Here is a 16,774-nt window from a genome sequence, read left to right on the forward strand (position 1 = left end):
GCTGCATTCAGGTATATGGATTAGTATAGAGGGCAATCTGAGTATCTGCATGGGTGCCTCGCCTCCCATCATTTGTAGTAGCCAACATAAGCCATCCGTATAGGTTCACAAAGGCATCTGAAGACGGTATTACCGTTATCTCTGAGGTTATAATTTTTCAGGTCTTCTTTTTATCTTCCTTCTCACATTCCCTGTAGAAATCCCCAAACCTTAGGAACAATTTTATCTGTAGACTAGAAAATTCTCAAGGAAAACTAAAAGCCTGAATTATGGAACTCAAAGGGCACACAGTCAGAGTCTTGGGAACTATGTACCATGATTATTGGCATTTTGATATTTAACAAAAGGAGAAATTCAAAGGAAAAACCCAAAGGAGGTCATTTGGTCATCATGACTCATACTCAGCAGATTTGTTTTAATTGAAGGACCAAAATATGAGAGCCAGGGAGCCACAGATGGAAGCCAAGACTCTCCAGATAGCAAATATTCGAAAGGATGAAGAATTTGAAACTCTTCTGACAAGAATTATGCCGATGATCAAACAGGATGTGAGGTATAAACATTTTCTCCCAGGAACAGATAATACTCTTAAAGAACTGAAAGTACTGGAAAGAGTTTGCCTTGAAGGAGTGTCCCTTTTCCTTGCTGGCCTTTTTAAAATGTTTCTTGGAACAAAGGTATTCAAGAAGCAGAGTCAACTTGCCCTTGGTTCTGGGCATTCAAGAAAGGCTAAGGTCCCCTGCTTAAGTACTTGGGACATTACCCATATTCAACATGGCAAAGTTCAGGGATGAATCAGCTCCCGGGTCTGGGAAGCTCCCAGGAGAAGAAAGTTGTGTTCCAGGAAAAACATCACAGGAAAACCTGTCTCTTGAACAGGGCAGGGGCATAGTGTAAGTTGGATTATGTAACTCTCTGCTCTGGCCCCTACCATGTCTCCCCATTTCATGTAGAACAAAGCCAAAGTTCTTACAGAGGCTACAACTCTACCCGTCCCTTACCCCACTCCACACATTGGCTTGTCTCCTATTCTCCAAACATGCCATACACATTCCTGTCTTAGGGCCTTTTCCCTTGCTCTTCTTTCTTTCTCCAACAACCTCACCTCCTTTGTCTTTCTTCAAATGTCACCTTCTCAATGACGCTGACACTGATCATGCTATTTAAAGTTGCATTCTGCACCCCTGTGCCCAGTACTCCTGACCTTCTTTATTCTGATCCACTTTCTATTCTTTGATAACATCCATCGACTTCTAGTATACTGTATGATTACTTATTTATCATGTTTATTGCTTATAGTGTGTCTCCTTCCACTAGAATGTAAACTCCAATGCACAAGTTTTTGGTCTGCCTTATTCACTCCTGTATATTCAGTGCCTAGAACCGTGTCTGGTGCACAGTAGATAATAATAAATATTTCTTGAACGAATGAAAGAATGAATGAATGATCCACTAACCCCTGAGGTTATCAAATCAGTGAGCTCCGTTTTGACCCTGAAGGAGTTCTGGACTCCCTCACAAAATTGGGCTACCTTGTTCCAGGGTACAAAGATAACTACTGGAAGCAAAGCAAAAACTTCTGAGGGGCTGGCGCTGAAAGAACCACAACCTGCCCGGATGGGGTTGAGAGAACTCACCTCATACTGGTGTGGTGGTAGAGGTAGAGAAAGAACTTGCAGAAGAGACAAACTAAAGGTCATTAGGGACCAGCCACATTCCAAGATATTGAGCTGGAGGTGGAGCATGTCAAGGAAAACCTGCTCTAGACTTCAGGAGGGAGCATTCCAAACCCCTCCAGAGCTAGAGAGAGGGTGCTGTTCCATACACAGAGTGCTAAGTCTGCCTTTGAAGAAGAGGCGGGAGGTTGGGAGCAAGTGGGCTTTGGGAGAACAAAAAAGATGAATGGGATGAAAACACTCTGAACCAACAGTGGTTGAAAGAGATGGTGGCAGAGATGGAGCAGACTACATGAGGCAGAGAAAGACAGAGAGAACATGGTTCCATTTGGGGAGAGATAGCCAAGGTCTCCAAAACTGAGGTTAGCTCATGGAATTTAGAACCTTCACCTCTATCCTCTCATTATTAACAAGTCAGTGCAAGGGAGTGTGTGGGTGGTATGTATGTGTGCATGTGGTGCAGTATGAGGTAGGGGAGTGTGCATGGTGTATGTGTGAGCATGTTGCACACATGCGTATGGAATGTGTATAGTATATGGTGTGTGGGGTGTGTGGTGTATGGTGGCATGGTATATGTATGTGCAAGGTGTGTGTGTTGTGTGCAGTGTGCATGTGTGTGGTAGTATGTGATATGTAGTGGAATGGTGTGTGTGTATGTGTAGTGTGTGGTGTACATGGTGTGTGTATGTGGTATATGATGGCATGCTGTGAATCTGTGTGGTGTGTATGTACTATGTGATGGTATGGTGTGTGTGTTGTACGTGGTATGTGGTATTCGTGGTATGTGTGTGTATGGTATGTGTGTGGTAGCTAGTGGCATGGTTTACGTTGGGGTAAGAGGGGGAAATCATTGTAGTTATTCCCATGTACAGATGGTGGTGGTCCTGACACTCCTCTCACCTGCTCCCAGCCATGCAGGGCATGGACAGGTCACATACACTGTGAGCAAAATACACAATAGCAGGTTCCCTTCCTCAACCCACTAGCCAGAGATCTGGATTTTCTTCTTCTTGTTTTTCTTGTCGGGCGTAGGGCGGGGGGAACAATGTCTTCCTCATATTGTGCTTATCTCAGAGTGTTCTTTTAATGGCATATTTGGTTCTCATTGGTCACCTGGTCTGCCCCACTGCACAGTAAAAAAACCAAGGGACTCGAATGATGGGAGTGGCTGGGTGGAGGGAGTGAGGTGAGCTCTGGCAGGAGGCTGTTCTTTGTGTTTGCTCACATCACCAGAGAAAGCTAAGCCAGAGTGTGTGAGGACCACTGGGGCTCCAGAAGGGCTGGCCACTGAAGTCCTGCATAGCCAGGAGCACTGGCTAGGGCTGCTGTTCCTGGGAGGGTTCTTTTATCAGAGCCAGCGAGGACTGTGGTAGCCCTATGCCACTAGTGAGGCAAGGTAGGGGGCAGTGCTCAGTTCCTGCCAAGGCCCAGAAGGCCTCTGTTACCTGATGAGTTCTATGAACCTCTCCCTGGGGGCTTCACTCACGTCCTCCTCATTAATAGCCACAATCTGGTCACCAGCCAGGAGCTTGTCCTCAGAGGGGCCTCCTGCAGAGGAGAGGAGAGAAGTGTGAGGGCTTGGGCCCACTGCTGGGAAAGTGCAGGTCTGGGCAGGAGTCACCAGTATTTGAGGGAACTGAAGCAGATGCTGAGGCCTACAGGAGATGGTGCAGGCTGTGTGGTTCCAGTGGTGGGAGTTCTGCGTCACTGCTGCCTGTGGCAGATGGAAGGCAGAGGACTGAAGAAAGAGAATAGAGTGGACCTTCTTCAGCTGGGAGTGGTGTGGTAGCAAAGGCCTCAGATGAGGTTAATGAGTGTTCTCCTGGTTTGGTTATAAAGAGGAACACAGACTTTCATTTCACCAGGTGGCATCTGCTCAGGCCCAAGGAATGACTTCCAGATTAGTAGAGGTGGTACAGGTGACAGGAGGAATCTTCTTACTTGAACATTATTCATACTTACTGCTCTGGAATGATTTAGGCATTCACTTGCCTGGGGTCAGGGGGATCAACTAAAGACCCAAAGGGTTTATTTTGTTTCAACTCTGAAGGGTGCTCTTCTCCCATAAGTGAAGGAAAAAAGGCACAGACCCTAAATTATGGGCAGTTGGAAATCTGATTTCTCTCCTTCCCATCTTTACTGTTGAGGTTATGAAAGCAGACCTGTTTGAGGGACGTACCTTCTTGGTTGAGGTAGAGGGTGGGGATAGAGAACAGGCAGTGCTGCCTCTGGTGTTTTGCAAAGATCTTCTTGGGGAAAAGCTTTTTAGAGATTCAGGAAGAATGAGAAGTCAGAGTTGGCCTCACTCACCCCCCCTAAAAAAAATGTTTAATGACATGTCCCAAACTCACACCTCCTTGGACTCTTATTTGTGTCCACTTTAAAGTGCCAGATCCTAACTGCTCCCTCTCTCTAGAAAGAAGTGTGCTGTGCAAATTCCAAAAACATAAACAAAAATCAAGCAATTATATTGTCTGAGCACACAGCTCAATGGCTCTGGAGCATGGGGCCTGTCTGCTGAGGGTAGCTATGCTGGCTCAGTCAGCAGGGTTTACCACTCCAACTACAGTGGCCCTCAACCAAATCAGCAAATTCTCCCAACAGCACAGTGACTTCAGGAGCAGAGAGTGTGGTGGAGAACAGTCCACTCTTTGCAGCCAGCCAGACCTGATCTCTATGACCTTGGACGAGACATTTAACCTCTCTGAGTCTCTCTTTCCTCATCTGCCAAATGGGAAAATACCAAGATCTAAACATATGAACGTTGGGAGGATAAATGAGATGATGAATGTATAGCACTTCAAACAGTTGATTGATGTCGGTAAGAATTTGATAAATGGTAGTTATTACGTCCTCCAAGGGACAGTTTCTTCAACTAATTTCAATCCTTCTACCTATCTCTTCCAAAAATACCAATCTTTTAGGTGGAGGCCACTCTACCTATTCCCTCCCTCCCTCCTTTTTCTCCTTTCCTTCTTTTTAATGAAAACTGTTCACATGGAAGTCAACTCTCTAATCACAGTGATAGGTAGCATCAATTTACTGCTGTTTTCACAGAATGCTTTGTTGGCATGTTTAACCATAATCGTTCTTCTCCAGAATACTTCTTGTCTTTTCTTAAGGTCTCAAATACAGAACCAAACAAGTCTTCTGCCGTTGGGAGCCACCTGGGCCAGAAGCAGCTTTGTGGATCAGCCCAAGTCTTCATAGGGCTGGGCCTGCCAGCCCCATGCTTTTCTGTGGCCTTTGCCTGTGGCTTTCATTCTCTCCACTCCTCCAACTTTTCCTCTTCATTATATCACTTGAAGCTGATACCCTGATCTAGGCCTGAGGGCTTCCTTCTACCCTGTGAATTCTATCTCCTTTGAAATGAAAGAAGGGGCTCCTGGTGGTCTATTACTAACTTTTTTATCTGGTTCCTCTTACCCAGGACAAATTTGACCTGTGATCAGAGACTCAAAACATTTTCCCAAACTGCATGACTAACTTAGGTCAGCCACAAACTCCTATACTGAATTTTTTTTCTCTATTGCCTCTAGTTGAAGAGAGAACTTACAAAAATCCTTTTCTTTTCCTTTGAAGGTTGCAAAATTCATCAAATTTCTGCTAGACCAGTTTGTACTCCTTCTGCTCCTCTCGACTGAGTGAGAAACTGTTGTAAACATCTAAAGCCTCAGGCCCAGCAAATTAAGAATAAAGCTGCTTTCTGTTTTTTTTTTTGTTTTTTTTTCCTGTCAATGCCTAGCAGATTTGGAACAAAACAGTGCTTTGGCCCTTTCCCGTTTCATTCATGATGGCATGTTACACAGTTCAGGTGGGACTTTCACTTGTTCCATCCCACATGGCCCCATTCAAACCCCACTTCTCCACATGGCATCAGACAGGCTCAGGTGTAAATCCTGGCTCTGCTGCTTTCTAGCTGAATGTCTCTGAACAAGTCACTTCTCATCTTCTTTCCTCATTTGTAAAATGAGAATGATATTATTTATCTTGCAGGGCTGGCTGTGAGGATTAAACAAGATGATGCAAAACACACAGTAGGTGTTTAATCAATGGTAGCTATTCTTATTGCCACTATGGCATTCAGAGATTTCATTCTCCACTCCCCTCATCTCCCACATATGGTCTGTATACTGATTCCAGTCTTCAATGGCTGACTTTTTTCATGAGTGTGTACTAGTCTCCACAGCCTGATGATTAAATTCTTGGGGATGGAAACTGTGTCTTGTACTTCCCTACAACCTTGCTGGGCTTAGAGTAGGCAATCTATAAATACTTGTTGAATTGAAAGTAAATATCTCATCCAAGGCAATATGGCTCTTCTATGAAGGTTCTATGCAAAGGGAAGCTTTACTAAGACCCAGACCCTACTAAACCATCAGCTGCAGCCTTTGCCTAGGGCTCCAAGCAGCCTCAATGGTCCATGCTAATTAGTCTCAAAAGAACAGCTCCATCACACAGTGATTGGTTGGCAAGTCTTCAATCACTCTCCATGAATTCCTTTGTAACACAGTGTACTCAGGAGCTCTGCTCTTTAAGATGAGTGGACATTGATGGGTAGGAGCCGGGGCCAGGGAAACACTTTGTGGGACACCTACCTGACCTCACAGATCGCACCACCACAGGCCTCTCACTGCCGGCCACGAAGCCAAAGCCATATATAGGGTCTCGGTGAATGGTCACTTGTCGCAGTGTCTCTGCTGGCAGCTGCTCACATTCCATATCATTTGTGCTCTCTTCCTGCATCACATTACTGGGAGAAGGGGAAGATGGGAGCAAAAAAAGATGCAAAGGCAACTAAGCCTCAGAACCAGCTGGGAGGGACACCAATTAGGGTGTCACCCGGGAGTTCACACACTTAGCTTCCTGCATCTTCTGCAATCAGCAGAAGTGATGACTGCCTCCTATTTCAGACTGGAGGAAAAGAGAAGCCACTTGTCTATAGGGCCAGAGCCAATGGAGGAAGCTGGTACCACAAAGCCTGACATTAGGGTTAGTCTTTTCCTCAAGATATTGAGACTCTAGAAGGAACCTAAATGCAAGTGTGTTATTTTGAAAGTTATTTGGTAGTACCCACTGAATTGGCTATTAGGTCCCTAAGAGAAATCAAAACCTTGAAGGAAGGAACTACAAAACAGGCAAGTAAATCGGGAAGAAATGCGAAGTTGTTTCCAAATGTGGAACACCTTCATGAAGTCCTTGTGCAACTTTAAACTTTAATATCCCTTAGGTCATATATAGCGATAAACTATTTAGATGGCATATGTAAACAAATGGGCTAATGTTGAGGGTCGTTGCTTTACACAACTGTACATAATGCCAGCTTATTTCAGTTAATGGGGCAACTGGAAAATGGCTCCTGTGGGCAAGAAGGGGAGTTGCCTCCTGTGGCTACCAGCAGACCTGAACGCCAGATGAACTCTGGGAGAAGAGAAACTGCTGCCCCAATACCTGGGAGAGATTACAGATGGCTCTTCTGATGCTCACAACTTATGTTACTGAAGCTTAGGAATTGCACAAGGACTTTATAAAGGTTTCACAGCAAGGACCAAGGTGAGGCATACTGCAGGCAAGGATGGACCTGAGCACAGTATTTGAATGAAGAGCCCTGAGTGGTGAGGGCACTGGATGCCAGGGACAGGGAAGGAGGTAAAGAGGGTAATAAATGGCTAATGGACAGGGTAGGACAGGTGGAAGTGGAAGAGAGGTCAACAGAACCAAGAGACCCAGAGTCTGAGCTCCCTGACTTGGCACTACTCTACCCTTTGGCTTCCTGGCCTAATACACAAGTTGAGTCCCCTAGCCTCAGTGTGTGTTTTCTTGAAAATTAAGGTTACAGGCAGAGCCCTTCTGAACATGATACAGAGGGTCAGGAACTAATTAATCAACCTACTATAAAGTTTGTAAAAGAAATGGGAGGTCTGACACTATGAGAATGATTGATGACTAGTTAAGAATACCAAATTCTTCAGCAGCAATTGGTTTCAGGCAATTAGGTCGTTTATCAGGACACAAATTCAGGAATTAGAGAAGAACTTTAGGACTATTTATGGGGGAAGATTTACAATAATTGTATAAAAGAGAAATTCATAGTCCTGGGCTTATCTCTCTCATAGAACTCGGGAAGAAAGACAGACCATGGCTGATTTGAATTCAGCCACATCAACTCTAGCTGCACACAAGCTGGCTTGGGGTTTATCTGTCACCTCTTAAGGAAGCAAAAGGGGCTGCTAGGATAAGGTCAAGCCTCCTGAAGGTGAATTCAGAAACTGGTTCCTTCCCTCCCACATTGCTAAGACAAATGGTCACTTTTCAACAGAAAGTCACTCAGAAGCTGGAACATAGCTGGCCAATATCCTGGATAGGCACCCTCCCAGGACAGGGGTTCGGTGACAGTGGCCTCAGGCTTGCACCTCTCTCATTTCTGCTCCTGGTGGCAAGCAGGAGCTCGGCCTTGAAGGGAGCCAGAGAACATCTTCCTGCAGCTGTCGTCTTTCCTTATCCCTGGGGCTGCTTCTGAAATGTGCCTTTTGCCTCCTGTTATCCTACCTTATTGACATGGAAAGGGCTTCTTGGCATGACACCGGTTCATTTCCAACATGGACACAAGTCAGGGCAGGTTGAAGGATGAGAGCCTGTGGGGCTGTGCAGACTGTGGCATAGGGAGCAGGGGCACCAGCAAGTAAGATCCAGGCACATGTATGAGTGCTCTGTATACTGTCCTGAGCTCAGGGCCCCCTGGCCACTGCAGACTCAGTTTTGCCAAATTTTTCTTTTTCTGAATCTGGGGACACTTCAGTCATCAATTGGTCTTTAGGTACCACCAGTGTTGATGAGAGACAAGCTAAGAGCCTTTTGTGACACAAGTGTTCTGCTTTACTGTTTTGACTCATGTTTATCCATCAACAAGTATTTATTGAATGCCTACTCAGAGTCAGGGTTCCAGGGGACATAAGAGAAGTTACCAAACTCTGCCATCAAAGAGCTTCTAGTCTAGTGGTGGGGCAAGAGACAAGTGTACACTGAACAAGGAAATTAGAGTGGTAACTGAGAATAATATATGAAGTCCATCATTAAGGTCCAAGTTGTGTGTTCAGAGAAGGAGCTGGAGGAACTGGAGAGAGCTCATGGAACAGGCAGGGCATGATGAAAAGAGAGACAAGAAGCCAAGCTCTGCGCATGGGCAGCCCCCATCTTCCCACAGGAGACCCGGTTATTTTTCTCACAGCCATAGACATGTCTCCAGGTATGACTGGAGCATATTCATCCCTGGATTGTTCCCGAGTTAGACAAACTGTCCCTAACTAGATCCTCCCCAAATTCTGCAAGCAGCCCTTTCTCACGCTACCTAGGCTTTCCGACGAATCTGTGGTCAGAAAAGAAACACCTCCATTAACAGACCAGAAGGCCATTTTACAGCTCAAAGGGAAATTGTCCCTTTCGTCCTGGGGTTTGTATCTTTCTGTGTCTACAGCTCAGTTCCTCTGAAATCTGCTAAGTGTCTGAAGACTTGGGAATGACACTGAAGGCAAGAAGTGATGGATGACAGGAGCTCAGCCTTCAGTGGGTCATGTGACTTCCCTCCTGGGGAAAACAGGCAATTTGGCTTTGAAAGATGTTTGGCTTCTGGTCCCTTCAAACAAGGCAACCCTGAACAAAATTAAGAAGCAGCCAAAACTTATGGTCCCCCCAACCCGGCTCAGTATTGTTTCTGGGAACTGCTATTTTCTTCTGTTGTTTGTCCCAAAGTACACAATGTCTTCACTCTGTCCCCTTCTTACTGAAGGCCCCCAAAGGTATCCCCTCACCGTGTACCAGGCTTGCCCCTCTGGTCAGTGACCAGGGTAAAAGACTAGTTTTTTTCTTTTGCCTAACGATAACAACACATATAGCCATGTGGTTCTTTTCATTTTTACACCCATTATCTCATCTGAGAAAAGGTGCTTTCACATCCATTATCTTCTCACAATCTCTAATTGTCCTGCTCCTACTCCATCCCAGCTCCCAAGGTAGGCAGGAAGAAATGACTCAAAGAGGCGAAACACATTAGCGGCCCAGTTGGAGCCAAATCTATCTGACAAAGAGCCCACAATCCTGGCACCCCCACCTACACTCACCCACTCAGGGGCCTGGACCCTCTGGTTATTGAGTCTCCATCACAGGGCTGGCCCAACTCTGTGGCCATCAGCATTCTGAGTCCCGGCGAGGCCTGGAGGACCAGCCCACATCCTAATAAACCTGTTTCCGATCTTGTTCACTCAAGAGTTGTTGGAAGAATAAAATGAGATCATAGCTACAGAAGCACTTTGGAAGGTTAGATGTATCATGCAGATGCAGACGTAGTAATATTATTGGTAGCATTTTTGGGGAAGCCGGAGAGGCAGAGAAAGACAGCTGAAGATAAACTTCACCCCCTTCACACAACCCAGGCCCTTCCTCCATCAACTCCTTGCCTTTAAGAGGCCGACCCACAATGTACTCTGTACCCTTGTTTTCTCTGACCCAACTATCAGTCGACCTTGCTCTCTGTGGAAACCCTGACTCCAGTTCCTCTGTAGCTAAACTGATTCCCGCCCCCTAGATGTCCAAAGAGGGACTGGTAACTGGAGCTCATGCTGACAACCGTTGCTAGGCAGGACATGGCTAGAAGACAAGTGAACTGAGAAGATGGATTGATTCTAAGCTAATGCTCTCTCTCTTGCACTTTAGGGCAGGAAGATAGAAATAGTAACAGCTTAGACTCTCAGGCATCAGCTTTCAGTTCTCCATCCCTCCTTGCCTTTGGCTCTTTTCTTTTTACATTTGGTTGGCTACTTGGGGAGTCTTGTTGCTCCTTGGGGAGTCTTGTTACTCCCCTCACAACTGGCAGGATTCAGAGCCATGTGGGGCCAGTTAGTCCTCTAATTCCAATCACAAGAGTCTGATTCTCCCAGAAGCTCCAAGGATCCAGCATGGCAGCTGGAACCCCAGGAGATGCCATCTTCTCCTGATGGCAGGGATGGGAGCCCCATCCCCAGGGCTCTGAACTAGGTGTTCTGGGAGCCATCTTATAAGGAGCTTGAACACAAACCCTTCCTCCTGTGAAGGAGCCCTCACTTCTGCTGCTCAAACTTGAATGTGCATACAAATTACCAGGGGGTATTGCTAGAATGATTCTGATACAGTAGGTCTGGAGTAAGGTCTGAGATTCTAACAAATTCCAGGGTGGTGCCCATGCTGTTGTTCCACAGACAATACTAAGAGAAACAAGCACTTAAAAGAACACTATCCTCAGACAATGAGAGGGCTACCGTCAGGTAAGAGGATTGAGACACTTTTATTCTGTTGGGTTAGGGCATTGTAGGTCCCATTAAAATGCAAATGCTATCTTGGAGAAAGGACACAAATTCATGCAGAGGGCATACTGGGTGAATCAGATTTAACCCAGGAGAGAATATGGAGGGCTCTAAACGGATATCAAATAAGACAGGTAAGGTTGCATTAGGGAAAAAGAGAGAAAGATCTGGAAGATGGGGCACTCCTTAGCCCTCCTGAAAAGTTTGGTCAGTAAAAAGACAGCCTGAGGACTCACAACTTCTGAGAGGAAGGCAAGGAAGATGCTGAAAGAGAAGATGTTGCAGAAAACAATAGCTGCTATTTCTCGAAGACTCACTAAAATGAGGGCCTCCCCAGTACTGTATGTTAGACCAGCCTCCTTTGAGGCACCATACCAGAGGACACATATTGGAGACCCCAGCCCCAAAAAGGATTTTTTACATGCTTTTAAGCCCACTCTTCTATACAGAAGACTCAGCTCATAACACTTCACATGCCTGTTAACTTTAGTCACCATCAAAAGACGTCTACTCACCTCTGGTCATCCCTTAGAGCCCAGACTCTCATCCCTACAGTAGTGTGTTCATACCCTAATGGCACCCTTCTCTTCTCTTCAAACCCTTCCACTGTGCCCTCTAGAACTCTCAGTCAACAGCAAACTCCCTTATATCCTTAATTTATTCTCTGAGAGTACCCTTCACTTTCTTTTCTAATGGAGGCCTGTTTTATTCCTTGAGGACATGTCTTCCCCACTAGCCTTCTCAAGTGGAAGCTGTTTTTATTTTTTCTCCCTGTCAAATCTCAAGACCTTCAGGACCTATAGGCAGAGTAGGTATCCCTCCTTGCTGTCGTGCCTTCTCCAGGCTATTACTCTTTCATTCTGCAAAAAACCCTGCTCCTTTGAGGAACATACCTGCCACACACTTCTATCCCTCTTCCTCATTCCTTGTTATTTACAATTTCTCAAGTAGTCCTCACATTCACTGAGGACTTTGGTTCCTAGTGACATGTGATCCTCTCCTATAGCCAACTCTTCTTATTTTATTTAACATAAAACTCACCATTTTAATCACTTTTAAGTATGCAGTTCAGTGGCAATAAGAATATTCGCATTGTTGTGCAAACACTACCACCATCCATCTCCAGAACTTTTTCATGATCCCAAACTGAAACTCTGTACCCATTAAACACTAACTCCCCTTTCTCCTCTCCACTCAGTCCCTAGCAATCACCATTCTACTTTTTGTCTCTATGTATTTGACCATTCTAAGAACCTTGTATAAGTGAAACACATACTATTTGTCCTTTCTGACTAGCTTATTTCACTCAGCATAATGTCCTTAAGGTTGGTTCACCCATGTTGTAAGCATATGTCAGAATTCCTTTCCTTTTTAAATCTGAATAATATTCCATTGTATATAGGTACCACATTTTATCCATCTGGCAGAGGACACTTGAGTTATTTCCACCTTTCAGCTATTGTGAATAATGCTGCTATGAACATGGGTATACAAAGATCTGTTCGAGTTCCCGCTTCACTTCTTTTGGGTATATACCCAAGAGTGGAATTGTTGGATCATATGGTATTTCTATATTTAATTTTTTGAGGAATCGCTATTTTCTTTTCTACAGTGGCTGCACCATTTTACATTCTTAACCACAACACACAAGGGTTCAGATTTCTCCACTTCCTTGCTAACACTTGCTATTGTTTTCTTTTTTTTTTTTATAATAGCCATTCAAACTGGTGTGCTCTCTCCAACTTTTGATATCATCATTGGTGAATTCAACATCCATATGGTGATAAGGAAGCCTCCAATAACTGCTTCTTCTACTTTGCTCAGTTATCTATCATTAAACCAAGACTTTGGGCCATCATCAGATATTGTACCACCTCTCAATCTCCTCACCAACATCCCACTCTACTTCACCATCTATCTTACCAGTTTATTTTTATAAGCACTATCATTGCAGGAATAGTCAGAACACATAATCATATATTCACTTCCCACCAGTATTCCCTTTTCCTGGAAATCATTTCTTCTATCATTTGCAGAGTTGACTCTTCATCCCTCAGGTCTCACCTCCCCAGAGAGGGTTTCCCTAAGCACTTGCCCCTAATTATTCACCTTTTTACTCTCCTTCGAGCTCCTTATCTTCTCTTCCCTTTATGCCCAGATTAGAGCTCCTGATCTATCATTACGATCATTCTCTTGCAAACATCTCAACTCACTTCCTCTTCCTCTGCTATATTCTTACAAAACCTCACGACTTGATGAACTCTACCATATGCATTCTCCAGGTCTGCACCTGAGTAGCTGGAGGCAGCTAGAGAAAAAGTTTGCAACAGGGTAGATGGCTTTCACTATATTCATGATGTCAAACCTGGTACGGGCTCTCAGCGGTGTCTTGCTACCACTTTCACACTCTCCAGGATGACTGTTTCATAGCTCCTCATCTCTCTTTGATCTTTCTCACCTTCCCACTTGTCTCAATAAATCTCAGCTGATGACATTTCCCCACGTTATTGAAAAAACAGCCATCAAATGAGAGCTCCCTCATCTGACCATCACCAAATCTACACTCCATCCTGTCTACATCTGCACCAACAATCCCTTTTACTCTCCTGTTAAAATGGAGGATATCTCTTTTTTTCTATCAATGACAGATGTATTCATTTATGTACTAATATTATCCTCTCCCACCTTCTCAAGGATTTTGCTCCTTTTGGCGTTCACTCTCTTCTCTAAGTCATCGATCTCTCTACCTCTCCAGAATCGTGCTAGCAGGCTAATGGAAATTATCGTCCTTAAGAAAGCAAACAAAACACTTCTGTCTACTCCACAATCCACTGTCCTGACCCCCTTCACAGCAAAATTGCTCAAGTTTTCTATATATATTGTCTCCATTTCATTCCCTACTTGTTCTTCACACCACTATAATCTGGCTTCCACATCTATCACTCTGCAGAGTCATTCCTGTTAAGGTCACCAATGATCATCAAGATTATCTCTCAGTTCTCATCTTATTCAACTTCTCATCGGCTTTAGACAGAGCTGACTACACCCTCCTTCTTTAAATGCTCACTTTTCTTGGCTTCTGTGACTATCTCCTAACTCTCCAACTGCTTCTCTGCCCAGTTTTTCTTAGTCTCCTTTGTGGCTTCTCCTCCTCTACTTAAATCACTAGATACTACAAGTCTTCCCTACTCAGTACCAGGCCTTCTCTTCTCTCTCTACTCTTTCCCAGGTGATCTCATCACTCCCTTCTCTTTAAATGCAATCTATATGCAGACACTCCCAAATGTGCATTGTTCCCACACCTTTTCTGTGAGCTCTGAAACTCCTATATTACAACTATCTATTCTGACATCTCCACTTTTATGTCTTACAGGAATCTCAAACTTAACATGTCCAAAACTGAACTCTTGATTTCCCCCCTGAAGCCTAGGCCTCCTGCAACCTCCCTCATCTCAGTACATGGCACCATCACCTCTTAAATGTCTCAAGCTAGAAACCTCAGAGTTATTCTCAAGTCCCGTCTCTCCCTTCCCTCACTCCCCGCCTTCAGAATCTGATCAACATTCTCAACCTCCATGGCTATCACCCAGTTCAAGCCACCATGATTTATCCCCTAGATTGCTGCAGTAGCCTTCTTTCTGGTTTAACCTATAACCACTGTCGTCCCCTTCTGAGTCTGGTCTCTACAGATACTGCAGAAGTCCAAATCAGATCCTGTCACCCCTGCTTCAAACCCTGTGGATATTTCCCACTGCAAGTGAATAACATCCAAACTCCTTTTCCATGGCCTACAACGCCCTGTGTGATCTCCTCCTGCCTTCTTTACCAAACCCCCCTTATGCTACTCTTACTCTTGCCTAGAACAATCTAGCCACACTGGCCTCCTTTCAGCTTCTGAACACATCAAGGTCTTTGCCACCTCAGGGACTTCTCACTTGCTATTTCTTTTCTCCTGGAAACCTCTTTCAATATTCTTCATGTGGATGATTTTCATCCTTCAGGTCTCCACTTAAATATCATCACCTCATATAGATCTTCCTTGAGAAGTCTGCCCTAGTTATCGCTATTACTGTAACTTGTTTGTTTCCTTCATGAGAATCACCATGATCTATGATTGTATATTCATTTATGTGATTATTTGGCTGTAAATCTCATAAGAGTATTCAGTATGTCTCTTTTGTTCAACAGCATCTCTCCACCACCTAGTATAGTACCTGGCTCATATTAAGTGCTTAATAAATATTTTCTAGATAGCTCAATGGATGCACGGACAGAAGTCATTTTGAGACATACAGATTAGAATCTTCTGGCCATTCTATAAAATTCATTATCAAAAACCTACTTGTTCTGTCTCAGTCCTTGAAAGATGAGTTTCTGGATGGTTAGTCTGGTCAGTGGGAAAAATCGTTCAACATCTCTGGCCAAAGACAAAAATGTTGAGAGAGAATGGAGTGAAAAGAAGAGTAAAAGAAAGGCTGCAATCTAAGAAGAAATGGGAGCCATAATGGCTCCAGTCCTTTCAGGGATATCGGGGTGAGAAATGTAACAGCTATTCCTTCTCAGGGAAGAAATGTTTCTTTAAAGGGCAAATAACTTTTGTTTCAGAATGTCCAGAGACTGGGGTGGGGGGTAGGATGACTTTTCACTCCTGCAAGTATCTAGGTTGTCTCTGGGTAGACAATCTGGGTACTTTCCTAAGGCTGCCTCCCTCTTTCCCTCCAGGTCTTCGTGTCCCTCAAATTTCCTCCTCAGCTGAGCTTGGCGAGGCATCTTCTGGAAAACTGGCTGGTGTCTGGATTCATTTTCCGGTTGCCCAAACGGATGCTTTTCTTCAGTGGGCTGGAACGGAGACACCTGTTACCTGTTCTAGCAAGTCACAAGGGAGCAAGTAGAGAGACCAAAGCCATTTATCCTTTCACAAATACCTGAGAGCCTGAAGTCACCTCCCAAAAGATGAATCCCCATGATGCTTCCAAAAGAATGAGAGGACACGGAAGTGAATCCGCTTGGCAGCCACTCCCTCCCCTCCTGACTTCTCCCCGCAGAGACTACACATCCAATAGACTCAGACACATTGTGTAATAGGCCCAGACATGCTCCCAAACCCTCCCTGCTTGGGCTGCCAGCCTGGTGACAGATGTGAGGGCTATGCCAGATGTGAGGCTGATGCCATATGGCACGGTGGGTCACGAGGTCTGAAGTTGCTGCTGCTGAGCTATGGCAGAGTTAGTGTGGAAATCCTTCCATTTTCGCCCCCACTCACCTGTCACTGGCAGTGAGGGGGAACTAGAGCAATGCCACATTTACGAGAGCTTGAAGGAGTTGTCATGTCATTCCAAAGAGCTCTGGGCACCCCAACACCCAACTTCCACATACCACACCAAGTATTTCTGAGGAAGGCAAACAGAGATTGACTGAGACAGAAGGGGAGACAGGAGGAATGAAAGGGAAGACAGCTTAGCAGGAAAAGGGGTCAGACAGAGCCAGGAGGGAGGGGTGAGGTGAGGCAGAGAAAATCAGACAGAAGAGGCAAAACCACATAAGAGGAGAACCTCGGAGACACTGAAGGAGAAAGAACAGGTTTGGGAAAGGTAAGTCCGACAGAGAACCTATGCTCACCAACTCTGGTTTGCATAAGCTTTTGGAGGCTCATTCACTTGACGCTCCTACTCTCTAAATGGCCTTGTGCTCAACTTCCTCTCCCCTCAGGTTTCTGCTACCGGGAAAGGGCCACGTGGTAAAGAGAGCCTTCTGGTATAGGAC

At 45.0% G+C, this 16,774-nt stretch overlaps 1 protein-coding gene across 7 annotated transcripts in view; it reads right to left on the minus strand.

Annotated features, from left to right (window-relative positions):
- Nucleotides 1-16,774, minus strand: part of FRMPD3 (FERM and PDZ domain containing 3) — a 124,423-nt gene that overhangs the window by 55,160 nt on the left and 52,489 nt on the right. For 3 of the 7 annotated variants that reach the window (XM_039879744.1, XM_039879743.1, XM_039879745.1), the window contains exons 1-2: nucleotides 6,275-6,309; nucleotides 3,122-3,224 (exon numbers count right to left, since the gene is read on the minus strand). Coding sequence is in view for 4 of the 7 variants with exons in the window: in XM_039879742.1 (XP_039735676.1) it covers nucleotides 3,122-3,224; nucleotides 6,275-6,422 (251 nt within the window). In the remaining 3 variants the exon portion in view is untranslated. Of the gene's footprint in view, nucleotides 1-3,121; nucleotides 3,225-6,274; nucleotides 6,430-8,089; nucleotides 13,994-16,774 lie in introns of those variants that run through there. The other 4 variants (XM_039879746.1, XM_039879739.1, XM_039879742.1 and 1 more) reach the window with 3 other exon arrangements.

This window comes from Pteropus medius, unplaced genomic scaffold (assembly GCF_902729225.1).
Source record: "Pteropus medius unplaced genomic scaffold, Ma_sr-lr_union100, whole genome shotgun sequence".
NCBI lineage: Eukaryota > Metazoa > Chordata > Mammalia > Chiroptera > Pteropodidae > Pteropus > Pteropus medius.